Here is a 15,752-nt window from a genome sequence, read left to right as displayed (position 1 = left end):
TTCAGCCAGAGGAAAGAGAGAGAGGATCCAGAGGAGGAGCAGGACAGACGGACAGAGCTGTTGAACTCCACCAAGTCTTTGGTGTTTAAAGTTACCAAAACATTGGCAACACGCGCTAAGGGTGAGAAACACAGTGGTTTTTATACAAACTACTTTTCTTGCCTAAGAAAGGGAACATTGTTCAGTAGAGGGTAGAAATGTCAAGAGTGGGAATGCTACTGTTTTAATAATACTATGTGTAATCATGGCTTTAAACGAAGGTTTGTATGAGAGTCACATATTCACGTAGTCCCGAAAATTTTAATCTATCCGTTACACGTTATGTTTTTTAAAGTTTACATTTATATTGATGGTCTTTCATCCGAACGTTTTACAACAATGAGGCAAAGACCATCATTCACGACCATTCATGTTACCAGATTACTCGGCAGGTTTTATTATTCTAGCTTATCCGTTGCCTAGTGCTTGGTGTAATATTTAACCAGTTATGGGTGACCTTGCTGGTTAATCTTGCCTAATTAGCTACAACCACACTAACAATACAAAGACAAGAGTTGAACTTTTTGTTAGCCCAGAAATCAGACTGAACAGCTCCGATTGGACAAATTGAAGATGTGAATAGCTATACAGTTTGTGACCAGACTAGATTACTGTAAAGCTATTGCAGTAACAAATAATGTGTATTTACATGGTAAATGTAATGTGATTCTCTTTAATGTGTGTGTGTGTGTTAGTTATATCTGCTTGCCACAGATGTTGCTGTGCTACTGGCATCCCCAGGAAGTGATTTTTCTATGATCTCAGAGATTTTTCATTCTGAGCCTTAGTTGTCTCTGTACAAACACAAATTTCAGACGGTTCTTAAATGCAAACATATGAAGAGTACATATTGTTTCTATATGTTCCACAATTGTTTAGCTCACCTTTTTATATTTTCGAAACTTTTTATCTGATACTATCTCAGGACCCTCCCATATTTCTATCCTTATTTATTGACGCAAAACCTTTCATTCAAACTTACTCAGTACAGAGACAGCTGCAGCCTGAGATGTTTCATATCTCAGAGTTTTGTTGTTAAAGGCCTGACAGCTGTAGTTCCCACTCTGTCCCATCTGGATGTTCATTAGTCTGAGCTCTGGTCCAGTATCAGACAGCAGGTCTCCATTCAGAAACCAGTGAAACTGGGCAGCAGGTCTGGAGTTAGCCGAGCAGGACAGGGTGATGTCCGACCCTTCCACATGGTATTCTTGTAACGGAGATATTGTCAAATTAATATCTTCTGGGCCATCTGAATGTGGAGGGAAAACAACAGCAACAAGTTAGTATGCACAACTGCATTATCATCAAGTCATAAGAAAAAAAAAACCTCTGTATGATATAATGTAACATAACAGCGCAGCAATGCTCGCTTTCTAAATTAAACTGACTTGATACGACCCACACAGTGCTGTAGTTTGCAGTGATGTTGTGCAAGATTCTCTTAGATTGAAAAATGTATTTCTAATCATTTGTACAACCCATGGGGAACAAAAAGACAAGAAAAACATTTTACTAATCTGTGACAATAATCTAAACATTGACTCTGGTTGCATTGAAATTTCAGATGAAAACTGAGCATGTAGGTTAGTCAAGGGCGTAACTTTGGATTCAGCAGTAGGGTGTTGAGATGTTCAACTATCTAGCGATGTTTGCATGTATTTAACCATGTTATGTATGTGATCCCCCCATCCCCCGCATAAATAATGCCTATGATGTTAGTAACTCACAGCTGATGGAGAGGGTTATTGGATTACTGGTGCCATTACTGACAGGATTGGACACACGACACCTGAACGGTCCCTGGTCGTAGCGGGTTATGTTAACTATGGTGAGAGTGGAGCCTCCATCAGTGAGCTGAACTCTGTCACTGGCTGTAACCTCAGAGCTGCTGTTCAGCCAGAGGAAAGAGAGAGAGGATCCAGAGGAGGAGCAGGACAGACGGACAGAGCTGTTGAACTCCACCAAGTCTGTGGTGTTTAAAGTAACCAAAACATTGGCAACACGCGCTGTGGGTGAAAAACACAATTATATTATATTTTCCAATACTGTACATAACAAAAGTAAAGAAGAAGGTACACCTCATTTGTTTTTGTTTTTTTAACATATTGTTGAAATCAGCACTTAAAGTTATACAACTAAAAATAAGGATATTGGTCATCGTCATCAGAGGCCAAGTAAAATTATTTCAATCTAAATTATTATAAGACTTTAAATGTTGTTCTAAGCAAGAGACCATCCCACAATGTACAAAGCAAAGTAATTTGAACAGTTTGACAAAAGAGAAATGTTAACCTAAGTTCCACTTACTTGCTTGCTTTTTCTCTAGCTTTAAACCACATTTTAAAAATTGCAGTACAGTATTTGTTTTGTCTTGGTGTATTGTAATAATTTTATGATGTCAAAAGAATGTAAATTCTTTTTGACTATTTTTAATAGATATTTTTCAAAATTACTGAACACAATTATTTGAACTAAAAAACATTTATGTCTTGCTAGAATGCCACACATAATCTGCACTCAGCACTGAAAGAGATGGAACATGTGAAAGATTGTCTTTTTTTATATTTTCCACCACATAAAAGTAAAGAAGGACGTACACCTTCTTTGTTTTGTTTCTTTAAACATATTGTTGAAATCAGCACTTAAAGTTATACAACTAAAAATAAGGATATTGGTCATTGTCATCAGAGGCCAAGTAAAATTATTTAAATTTAAATTATTATAAAACTTGGAGACTTTAAATATTATTCTCAGCAAGAGACCATCCAACAATGTACAAAGTAAAGTAATTTGAACAGTTTGACAAAAAACTAATGTTAACCAAAGGTCCACTTACTTACTTTTTCCTCTAGCTTTCAACCACATTTTATTTTTTCTAATACATTTTATTTAAAATCACTCAACAATTAAACAGATTATTTGAACTAAAACACATTTATGTCTTGCTCAACTGCTACACACAATCTGCTCTCAGCACTGAAAGAGATGGAACATGTGAAAGATTGTCTCACCATCAACGTTCAGTCTTGTGCTCCCAGCCAGCGGTGGTTTTCCCGAAGGAAAAATACCCACACTGTATTCTCCACTGTCGTTAAGAGTCAGATTCCTGAGCTCAAGAGATCCAGTAGACATGAAGAAGGTGATCCTGCCTTCATACTCTGGTTCAGTAAAGTTACCATTACTGAAAGTGAATATATTTGTTGCCCCAAATTTCCAGTTCACTACTATAAATTGGTTTTCTTGGGGAGTCAGTGTTGTAGTAAATATAACCGATTCTCCCACAGCTGCAATCAAAGGACCATCTGGCAACACACCAGCTCCTTGGGTCAAACCTGGAGGAGACAGTTACAGGTCTGGGAAGGACTGTATTGAGGACATTGCAAAATGGCCACTGAAACATAATGATCACAATCCAAATTAAAAGCATAAAAAATGTTTTTTTTCCCAGAATACATTAGTACAGATGTCTATTTGAAAACAAACAATGAAGTTAAGGTGGTTGTCAATCATAAGCATTTGTCTATCTATCATAATCTATGAAGATTTTGATTCATACGATTCAGGCTAAACTATTTGATCTCATTATTATGAATATGAAATAAAAAAAAACACATTTACGTATTTCCTACATGGCATACGCGTAACTACAAATAAATTGTTTCAGCAATTAAGTTACTTTCATTGGTAGTCTAACTTGCGCGTATGGTCTTTCCGTTCTGCTGTCGAGACACATAGATAGCAGACGTCAAGATCAGCAGCTAAACTCATTTCCAACAACTTTTCAACAAATCAACGATTTCTTTAAGTATAGGAACGGTATTTTAAATACTGACAGCAGAAGACGATTAAAAACTATTCTTACCTGTAAAGGCGGCAGAAACTATACTAAGTAAAGTTAAAATATCCATTTATCTATCTCTGTGAGATATAAACAGCTGAAGAAATGACAGCCATCAAACTTTGACTTCCTTAATAAATGTGAGCCTCCGGGCGCTCTAATTAGGAGTCAGTAAATGCAGAACTACCTACGTATTGAGTTATAAAGTGTGCCTGCATATTGAGATAAATAAAGCTGCAGACATGTTCTAGAGCTGTAAGACGTCGACCTCTAGTGGTGTAAACAGGGACGTACACAGACATTTTGGGCGGCAGGGGCAAATATAAAAAAAGGCTTAACAGTTAAATCATTTTATATGAAATGTAAACAAAACACTAAATATATTAACACAACTCTGACTAACTTACCAGTGTATCTTATTGTTTTAATAAATACTAAAAACAGCAAAGGAAACTCTGCCACAATGTGCATGTTCTCTATACTACTAGTTTCAAGTAGCCTTTATATTTAGAATAAGTAACCGCACCAAGCAGGACATAGTTTTCTTGCAAATGGCAATACATAATTGTAATTCTTTTGGTGTTATTTGAATAATTAAAACTTCAAAAAATATTTTATCAAAACTGTCAACAAAATTATTCACACTAAACTGAAAAAGGCTGTTGCTGCAATTTTGATAATTTTACAGGGGCAAAAACCCACTGTTATAATTAGATGAGGCGCCTACGATAAAAAGGTTACTGTTTTTCAGAAGGTTAACAAATGATTACTTACCATTTTTCAATAGGGTAGTTACTCTTTCAGAAGGGTAGTTAACATTTTTTAGGAGGGTAGTTACTGTTTTTTCAGAAGGGTCTTTACACTTCTGAAAAAAAAATCTGCAGAACACTTTCATGCCTAAAGCTGCATTATGCTGCCCTCCTGTTGTGCAATTGTAGTTCTGGTTGTTTGGGGGGTAATATATGTTGAGCAAAGTGTTACTGATCTGATTTACTGAGCGGGATATCTTCTTGGATGTTTTACTCTCCCTGAAGCTAGAACAGGGAATAAGCAGTTCATCACAATCAGATAACAAAACTAGTTAAATAGCATCTTTGATGTTCAACATTTTCAGCATGTGGCTCACTTTGATTTTAATGTTTGCAATTTAGTAGAACTGGTATTTGCTAGCAACAAAAGATGCTTCCCATTGAAATACATTAGAGTAAAATTAATGCTCACCACCACAAAAAAAATAAATAAAAACAACATTTCCGTGTACACGAATCAATAGATTCACTTACGTGACTAGTGCTGGGCGGTATGACTAAACATTTACATCACCGGATTTTCTAAGATTCTGGGGGTTTCACGGTATTTTCTTTTTACTTGATTGGGTATTTATATAAGTTTATAATGGCTTATTTTACTGTTAGTATTTAGTACTGTCGGATTATAAAAAAAATGTTATATTAAGGAGACTTAATAACTTAATAACTTAAATAAATACGCTTACCAACAACTTTAACATGGTTACTTTTCAAAACAAAATAGTTGTAAGACTGCACTTTAACACAGGTAACGTTAGGTTGTTGTAGAACAGTGGGCATAGCTCCGCAGCTTGCTTTGGTGTTTTAATAACGTTAGGGGAAGTATTTCGGCAAGGCAAGACATCTTAAATCCATGGTTTTAATCATTGCTCTGAACCCGTCTTTCTCAACGGTCTGTAGGTGGATTGTTCTAAGTTCTTCTGTGTCGCCATGTTCTACTAGTTCTGCAGCTTCAATTTTGGAACTTTTGATGTCTATCCTATCCATCGTCACCGTAATGTAACACCAGAAAACTACTGTTTATCCTGCTACTGGAGCCGTGACCATTGAAAAGAGTCCATCTGAAACAGTGTCATGCAATTAAAAATTCATACAACGAAAATATAGACCGGTATTTGGTGTGAACCGTTATACCGGCCAGCACTAAACATGACCATTTTACAAACTGCCGTGAGACTGGGATGGACTGCCCTGACATTTGGTACAGTCCCCCTCAGAATGAATTTTGGTAACTTTGATGATGCTGTAACTTTGAAACGATACATCAGTCTTCTAGAATAATTGAATGTGAAGTATTGGTTTTAAATATTATTTATCTGTAAACATTACACAGTTTTGACAAAGAGCTGGAACAAGATTACACAATAACGTCAGACAAGGTGGACTGAGACTGTTAAGCTTCTGCTTTGACCCGGAACACAGAGACACACAGCATGGACATTGAAAGTCAGTTTAAATATTTAAACAGTCTTGAAAAGGTGCAGAGACCTGCACCACAACCTACCATTAAAAAACCCTCGACTAACTAAGTCTTGAGTCTTCAATTGCTTTTTAAAAGATTTGACAGAATTCCCAACGTAGAGAGGGAGGAAAGTCATTCCACAGCCTAGGAGCCGGTGTTTGGAATGATCGGTCCCCTCTGGTTTTAAAATGAGTGCGGGCGGTCTCTGACCTAATGACCTCAGACAACGGGTGAGAGTGTGGATCTGGATCAAGTCAGAGATGTATGGAGGAACTTGGCTGTGCAGGGCTCTAAAAGTAAAAAAAGGATTTTCAACTGAATTCTATACTGGACTGGTAACCAGTGAAATGCTGCTAAAACAGGTGTGTTGTGTGCTCTTTTGTTAATGTGAGTTAAAAGCCTAAAAGTGAGCGTCCAGTCTTTGCTCACCAAGGGGTCCGGTCGAGAAAGTGATGAGAGCCGAGTAGCGAGGCGAGCTAGCAGCAGGCAAGCAGGGTACAGCAGGAGTGGAGCAGGAGACAGCAGGTTCAGAACAGGATCTGAACGGAAGAGACAAAGTTAAACTGGAGCAAAACAACAAAGTGCAGAGCAAAAAATGTAGGGGGTCTAGGAGTAGAATGGCTAGTTGGTACTCAGAGTCGAGTTACCACACGTATGGTTGCAATGATATGGCACTGAAGAGGTGGACAGCCCGGGTAGATAAACTGCAGAGGGTATTTGTGGAATGTGCTGCAGCTGGGCTGGAACAGAGCATGAGAGCATGACCTAGATCCTCAGTGTCTCTCGCCACGGCAGGTGAAGACAAACACACAGACAGAATATACAAGGGACAAGGGAAGAGGTAAACCGGCAGAACGTCCTTCACCAACTGAAGGTCCAGAATGAAAAGTCTAGGGATCCAGGTCCGCTCTTTGGGACCTTAACCCTCCCAGTCCACCAGATATTGAAAACCCCTACCCTGCCTCCGGACACTCAGCAACCTCCAAACCATATAAGCCAGGTCATCGATGGTACGAACCGGAGGAGGGGGATCCACAGGCGGACACAACAGGCTGGAGGAAACAGACTGGGGCTGAGAAACATCAAAGGTAGGATGGACCCTCATTGATTGGGGCAACTTCAATCGAATCGCAGCCGGACTGACCACAGACCACTGGGGCGACAGTTTATGGGAGTCTGTGCGCAGAGGAATGTTCCTGGAAGTGAGACAGATTTCCTGCCCTGGTAGAATCTGGGGTGCAGGGGTTCTGTGTCTGCCACTCTTGTTCCTCTCAGTGGTTGGGAGAAGAGCCCCACGGGTGTAAGCCAAAACCTCAGGGCAGCGCTGAAGGTTCTCCTGAACAGATGGAACAGCTAGGACCTTTGATAGCCCAGACATACCTCAAAAGGAGAGAGGCCGGTGGCAGACGAGGTGAGCGAATTGTGGGCGTACTCAACTCATGGGAGATGTCTGGCCCAAGAGGAGAGATTCGGAGCCGCCACACAGCAAAGGGCCTCCTCCAGGTCTTGATTGGCCCTCTCCATCTGGCCAGTAGTTTTGTGGGTGGAAGCCTGAGGAGAGACTGACAGAGGCACCCAGAGTAGAACAAAATTCCTTCCATACACAAGATAAATTGTGGGTCTTTGTCGGAAACAATGTCCACAGGTTTTCCATGGGGACGGAATACATGTTGGACTAAGAGGTAAGTTGTCTCACTAGCAGACGGTAATTTAGGTAATGCAACAAAAATGAGAAGATTTAAAGAACCTGTCCAAGATGGTAAGTATTGTGTCGTTACCTTCTGACTTTGGAAGACCAGTGACAAAACCCAAAGCCACATGAGACCAGGGATGACTCGGAAAAAAAGGAGAGGCAGTAACATTCCCGAGGGAGACTGGTGAGAAGCCTTACTCCAAGCACAGATAGTAAGATAATAAAACCAAAGAAAGGAACAGACTGCTAGTGAAACTTGCACTTTTCAGCTTTCAATAAATATAGTTTATTCTTCAAAAGGCGTTTGAGGACCTGACGGACGTGGGAAACGTGTTCATCATGGGACTTGAAGAAAAATCAAAATATCGTCAAGGTAGACAAAAACAAAGTGGTTTAGAAAATCTCTTAAGACATCTTTCACCGTACCTTGAAAAACTGCTGGGGCGTTTTTGAGTCCGAATGGCATGACAAGGTAATCAAAATGTCCTAGAGGAGTATGCATGCTGTCTTCCATTTGTCCCCATTGGATCCAGACAAGATGGTAGGCATTACGCAGGTCAAGTTTAGAAACACAGTGGCATCATGAAGGGGTTCAAAGCAGAGTTAAGTAGAGGTAGAGGATATTAATTCAAGAGTAATATAATTTGGTCTATGCATGGATGTCTTATCCTTTGTCTTGACAAAAAAGAATCCTGCACCTACTGGAGATGACAAGGGTTGGATTATGCCAGCAGCTAGAGAGTTGCCTATGCCTATTTCTCCACTGTAAGCAAGGTTGGAGCCATGAAGCATTCTACAGACGAGAAAAATCTCTGATTTCTCAGACAGAATGACGGCTACAGCCATTCTTGACGCACTAGAAACAGATGCACAGGGATATAAGGAGGGGTATTACTGATTGTATTCACCAGAACTGTTGCCACTCTGTAACTCTGTACATTGTGAAAGCGGTTCTCGTCATTTGATTTTTCTCTGCATAAAACAATTAAACCTTTCCACCGAATACCTACATTTTTAATCCAGTTTGCAGCCTGTCTTTATTTTGTTTCAACAAGGTCTCTTCTTCACGGAAATTCCTCCCTCGCTGAACAGAAACTTCCACAACAGTCTCCATAGCCTTACTATGGAGGGTTCATAACCGGAATTTGGGCTCACAAGTAAACCCACTTTTACTTGCGAGCTGGAACTTTTGGCCGCTGTAATCTCTCCGGTAACCTCTAGGCCACCATTGGCCTAGACCACAACTAGCAATATGGGTTAACCGTTTTAGTTTTAGTGTTAGCATCGTAGCTAGCAATTAGCAATAGCTTTAGCAATCTTTTTAACACATTAAACAATGGCACAATGAAAACCAAAGTAAAGGAAAACGTTTGGAAAAGCTTTACATAACTCCGTTTGGATTTATAGCAAAATTATCGGAACTTAAAGTGGTGATAGAATGATTACATAGGATATTTCACACTGTTTCTTAAGGTTTCCTAATAGAGTATGTAACATTGATTGGGCTGAAAATGGCCCGGTTGCTATTTTATTGGCCCTAAACTACCCTGTGAATTTGGAACAAGCGCTTTTCTTCCGAACATGGTATGCTCATGAATATTGAGATGAGCTGCACGCTGAATGGTTGAGAAAACCACATACACATACATTGGGAACAATAAAGCAGGTCTTATATTTGAGACACTGCAATGTTATACATTATTCGTTTGCCATTTCGTTACTAAATTCACTTCTGATGTTTTTTTATGTGAGAAATAAATTTTACTATATAAAAAGGTCAAATATAAGATGTTTTATGAAAATTAATGGTAATTTGTTTGTTAAAATAACAACACACATTCATTATAAGATTAACTGGAACATGTGGTAAGAGATTGCGGGCTTAACAAACACGCTGACCCCACACACACACACACACACACACACACACACACACACACACACACGGAGAGGGGAGGGAGAACAGCGAACTGCAGGCCCTGGAGCTCTGTCAGGGCAGCAGCGTCTGGCAGTCCAGTAACCCAGAAACGGTGACTTTGTGCAGGTATTGTGTAACGTGGGCTGCCGGCCATGACGAAGATCCATCTAGCTCACAGCAGGCCTGAACTCCAACACACAGTTGGACAAAATTTGCATTTAGCCATCAATTTTTGTAAAACGGCTCATATTTCACTTCTACTTGACTTTTGAACACACCATTTTTTGTTTTATTTTATTTTGAAAGTGTAAATGATGGGGGAAAAAAATCTAACTTTTTGTGACATAATACAAATGTCTAATCTGTCATTTGATGCCTTTTGGAGATTTTTTCCATCTTTTCTTGGTTTATGCACATTAATACAATTTTTTACGTGGGGTGCCCAAACTTTTGAACCCCACTGTATGTAACCTCAGACATCTGACCTGGACATATTGGTATCTTTGCTCTTTTACATGTTTCTGTCAAACGCTACAGTGAATGTTGGTTTACTGTAATTCGTATATGGTGATTGCAAAAAAAGGCTTTCTGTGTTTTCTCTATTTAAATACCATATACGTTCACTAACAAGTGTAAAACAAGACACATGCTTAGGCGTTCATCTAAAATTGACATCAGCAGACATTGAAAAATCAAATTGTTACCTGTAAACGCCACAGAGTCAATACAAAGAAAAGGTAAAATATCCATCAATATCTCTGTGATATAAGTAGCTCAGGAAATGACACTCAAACTTTGACTATCTTAATAACAATTATCTAACTATTATTCAATAAATGCAGAACTACCTACGTGTTGAGTTACAAAGTTTTTCTGCATAATGAGATAAACCCAGTACCAACTATATTATATCACACAGTAGGACTTTACACTTTTAGTACAGGACTGTTTGTTAATCAAATCATTTGTAAACAATGATTGTGTTTTCCAAAAGGTATCTATTACTTTTAATGTTGGCACCTCAGAGCAAAAATCTATAATCTAAATAAGTCAAACCACTGACTGTTTAGTCATGTTGAGAGTTGTTCCTATTTAAGCATAATACAAACTCCTTCACAAGAAGTATGGCATTTTCCGAAGTTGCGCGTTTCGTACATTGTTAATGATTACATGGTGGAAATGATTACATGGAGAAAAAAACACCGCAAAGTACTTCCTTGTTCTACCGTCACATATTGATACCAGCATACATTATTCTGAAATTAGAAAAGGCACAGTGAAGGGTTGTAATCACTCTTTTTCTCTTCTGATACTCCAGACATAATGGAAATAGCTGTGATACACTGCATCCTCCTGGGAGTGATCTCAGGTAAGCTCCTACCACTTGATACAGTAGAAAAAAGGTTTTATTAACTTCTCAAAATGTAGCCATTGATTATTGATGCTTAACAGTGTCAGATATAGTTGGGGGTTTTGTTCACATAGGATGGTCCAACAGCTTCTCACCAGTAGTAATATAATATAAGTAGTAAAATACTAAGTATTTAAACATTAGTCTAGTCAGCAGATTCTGTGGATGACTATTTCCCTGTTTGATGGCAGCTTGTGAAATACCAATAGCAGATGAAGCCACTTAACAAAAAGATATCTAAATCACAATGCAGCACTGAAAAATGCCAATCACAACGGAACGCAATACATTTAGTGTAGTGTAATACTGCATTCTCTTCTCAAACTTTTCTGTATCATGGAAATTTTTTTGAAAGGTCTAAAATAAATTCTACTAATAGTCCTCAAATAAAGCCTTTTTGAAATTGGACAAGTGGAGCACAGTGCTTTCATTGCAAAGTGAATGTTGTTGCAGCACACACTGGTTTACAGTGTGAGTAGTATAAGAACAGGTATCCGAAAATACACAAAAAAAAAGCACAGCCTATATGAGGTATACATACCAGTCACCAGTCTTCATAAAAACCTGTTAAAAATTACTTCCTAGTAAATTATATAGTCAGAAATGGAAGTCATTCCAAGTGATGTCATTCTTCACTAAGAAGCAGTTACCCCATATGTAAAAATTGTCTGTCTATATAAATAAAAATAAAAAAATGTATGAAGATTTTCCCATTGATTGTTGCCATTAAAATTTCAAGGGAAGTAATACATTTTTTCATATAAAAAGGTTGAGGACAATCAAGTGTTTTTTCCTTACAATCTGCTGTGCAAACATGTCAGCTAACTCAACTGGTTAGCAATTTGACGATTACCTTACAGTAACACTTTTCAAAGGTGAATGTTTCAGCAAATATATAATTTTAGAAAAACTTTAAAGCTACAACTGAGCTAGTATGGAGTATGATGCTTCTCTGTGCATAGCCAGGGGGCATATCAATATACTGTATATGCCCCCTATTTAGAGAGAACAGGTGATTGTTTTGTCTACTGCAGTTTTGCGAACCTGACCTTGAGCTGAATTATGATTTAAAAAATTAAATTAAGATTTGAACTCTCCTCCGGGTTAAAAAAAAAAGAAAAAAAGAAAAAGTCCATATGTCTGTGCATGTCCTTGATCGCACCACTAGAGGGCAACACCTTACAATTTTAAAACAGGGCTGCAGCTTATCTGATAGACCAGTTGTTCAAAGGTAAACTGTTTTGATATTGGTTATGGAATTGGATCAAATCTTGAAAATGGGTTAATCAAAAGGGAAAGAAGGAATCTGAAATCAGATTAGATCACAGAATCAAATCCTAGTTTTAATCTGGATCAAACCTTCAGTTTGCGTTTTCAAAACTTTTCAGTAGGATTGGGATAACTTTGATCCCCCAAAAAAAAGGATTATCCTGATTTATGAGTGGATTCCAGGAAGAAAATGTAGTAAAACTTTAAAATTGGTCAAGCAATACATTTGTATCATTTAGTGTTTATATTTTTTTTTTGCATTTGACTTGTGTAACCGTTGTAACAGTGATAAAGTAGATTAAGTAGACTTAGGCTACCAATTAAGTTATTCAGTATAAAAAGTAAAATAAAATAAAAATTATCTTGTCCCCCTGAAACAATCCCCCAAACGGATTTCAATGACAAATTAAAATAATATATGTTGTCCTATTTAGAGCACTGGTATTTGGTAACCTAGAAAACGGTGCATCTGGATCAGGGTGATCCAGTCCAATGTTGCGGTGAAAAACCAGAACACCTGATCCTGAATAGAAGAAAAAAAAAAAAAAGAGTGCAATATCCAAATCTGGATAATTCAGATTCAGATTAAATGTTCCACTGGCGCAAATTTACAGCCACACTTTGTAACTCAACACGTAGGTAGTTCTGCATTTACTGACTCATAATTAGAGCGACCGAGGCTCACATTTATTAAGATAGTCATTTCTTCAGCTGTTTATATCTCACAGAGATGGATCAATGGATATTTTTATTTTACTTAGTATCGTTTCTGACGCTTTCACAGGTTAAGGATCTAGTTTTTTAAATTCTATTGTCTTCTGCTGTCTGCTGTTGTTTAAAAGACATTTGCTATACTTAAAGAAATCGATTTGTTGATAAATTCTTGGAAAATGAGTTTAGCTAATGATCTTAAGGTCTGCTATCCATGTGTATCGACAGCAGAATATATGCATAAATTAATGGCGTCAATTTTTTTTAATCGAGAGATTAATGTTCACATTGGCCTAGCAAACTTTGTGTTTTTTTTTTTCTTTTTCACAAGCTGTTGCAACAACTAGTAATCTTATAAAAACTACAACACCACAACGGAAGCTAGACAGGAAACAAAAAAGCAGGCACACTGCACACACTGATTTAGACTTGCAAGCCGGCCAAAGAGTAGTAACGTTTCATTTTTGAGTTGTAACGTTACATTGGCATCCATTTGCCGAAATGGATGCTGATAAGATTATGAATGGAAAGTTTACCTTTTAAAAGTTGCTAAATGGTTACATTTACAAGACCAAAGTGATCTGTGTGTTTTGTCATTGTGAACCGAGCTATCATCACAGCATGTCTGAAATACCACTTGATGGCCAAGCACACAGCTGATCAGAATACTCCCCCCCTTGTCAAAGTATTTTCTTCACCATTTTATTAATGGTCAGTGTTACACTGTGTGAGAGATTATCTGCACCAAGTCAGAATGTTACAGTAGGCTATATGCCAATGTTGTTTTTAATAAAAAGTAATTTGCACAAAGCAAGCCGATCCACTTAACAGAATTAAAATGAGAAAAAAATATAATGGGACAAAAGGATATCAAGGGACATTTAAAATAGATAAAAATTGCAAGTTAACAATGACATTAATGTGATTAAAAATTTTAATTGTTTGACAGCACTATCCTCAACTTATTACAGTCCTTCCCAGACCTGTAACTGTCTCCTCCAGGTTTGACCCAAGGAGCTGGTGTGTTGCCAGATGGTCCTTTGATTGCAGCTGTGGGAGAAACGGTGATATTTACTACAACACTGATTCCCCAAGAAAACCAATTTATACTAGTGAACTGGAAATTTGGGGAAACAAATATATTCAGTTTCAATGTTGGTAACTTTACTGAACCAGAGTATGATGGCAGGATCACCTTCTACATGTCTACTGGATCTCTGGAGCTCAGAAATCTGACTCTTAACGACAGTGGAGAATACAGTGTGGGTATTTTTCCATCGGGAAAACCACCGCTGGCTGGGAGCACAAGACTGAACGTTGATGGTGAGACAATCTTTCACATGTTATATCTCTTTCAGTGCGGAGAGCAGATTATATGTAGCATTTGAGCAAGACATAAGTGTGTTTTAGTTCAAATAATCTGTTTAATTGTTGAGTGATTTTAAATAAAATGTATTATAAAAAATAAAATGTGGTTGAAAGCTAGAGGAAAAAGTAAGTAAGTGGACCTTAGGTTAACATTTCTTTTTTGTCAAACTGTTCAAATTACTTTACTTTGTACATTGTGGGATGGTCTCTTGCTTAGAACAACATTTAAAGTCTCTAAGTTTTATAATAATTTAGATTGAAATAATTTTACTTGGCCTCTGATGACAATGACCAATATCCTTATTTTTAGTTGTATCACTTTAAGTGCTGATTTCAACAATATGATTAAAAAAACAAAAGGAGGTGTACGTCCTTTACTTTTATGTGGTGGGAAATATAATATAAACTTAATTTTTAACCACAGCGCGTGTTTCCAATGTTTTGGTAACTTTAAACACCACAGACTTGGTGGAGTTCAACAGCTCTGTTTATCTTGCAGATATAACACACACACACACACACACACACACACACACATACACACTAATGAGAATCACATTACATTTACCATGTAAATACACATTATTTGTTACTGCAATAGCTTTACAGTAATCTAGTCTGGTCACAAACTGTATAGCTATTCACATCTTCAATTTGTCCAATCGGAGCTGTTCAGTCTGATTTCTGGGCTAACAAAAAGCTCAACTCTTGTATTTGAATTGTTAGTGTGGTTGTAGCTAATTAGGCAAGATTAACCAGCAAGGTCACCCATAACTGGTTAAATATTACACCGAGCACTAGGCAACGGATAAACTAAAATAATAAAACCTGCCGAGTAATCTGGTAACAGTCGTGAATGATAGTCTTTGTCTCGCCATTGTAAAACGTTACGATGAAAGACCATCAATATAAATGTAAACTTTAAAAAAACAATAACAGGTAAATTAAAATTTTCGGGACTACATGAATATGTGACTTGCATTCAAACCTTTGTTTAAAGCCATGATTACACATAGTATTATTAAAACGGTAGCATTCCCACTCTTGACATCTCTACCCTCTACTGAACAATGTTCCCTTTCTTAGGCAAGAGAAGTAGTTTGTATAAAAACCACTGTGTTTTTCACCCACAGCGCGTGTTGCCAATGTTTTGGTAACTTTAAACACCACAGACTTGGTGGAGTTCAACAGCTCTGTCCGTCTGTCCTGCTCCTCCTCTGGATCCTCTCTCTCT

General features: G+C 37.8%; 1 protein-coding gene across 2 annotated transcripts in view; it reads right to left on the bottom strand.

Moving 5' to 3' along the window:
* Nucleotides 1-4,062, bottom strand: part of LOC117945624 (carcinoembryonic antigen-related cell adhesion molecule 1-like) — an 8,656-nt gene extending 4,594 nt beyond the window's left edge. For both annotated transcript variants that reach the window (XM_034873226.1, XM_034873227.1), the window contains exons 1-4: nucleotides 3,902-4,062; nucleotides 3,051-3,371; nucleotides 1,767-2,045; nucleotides 1,022-1,288 (exon numbers count right to left, since the gene is read on the bottom strand). In XM_034873226.1, coding sequence (XP_034729117.1) covers nucleotides 1,022-1,288; nucleotides 1,767-2,045; nucleotides 3,051-3,371; nucleotides 3,902-3,947 — 913 coding nt within the window. In that variant the 5' untranslated portion in view covers nucleotides 3,948-4,062. The remainder of the gene's footprint in view (nucleotides 1-1,021; nucleotides 1,289-1,766; nucleotides 2,046-3,050; nucleotides 3,372-3,901) is intronic.
* Nucleotides 4,063-15,752: the final 11,690 nt, after the last annotated feature.

This window comes from Etheostoma cragini, chromosome 6 (assembly GCF_013103735.1).
Source record: "Etheostoma cragini isolate CJK2018 chromosome 6, CSU_Ecrag_1.0, whole genome shotgun sequence".
Taxonomy (NCBI): domain Eukaryota; kingdom Metazoa; phylum Chordata; class Actinopteri; order Perciformes; family Percidae; genus Etheostoma; species Etheostoma cragini.
This window is presented reverse-complemented; position numbering and strand designations above follow the sequence as displayed.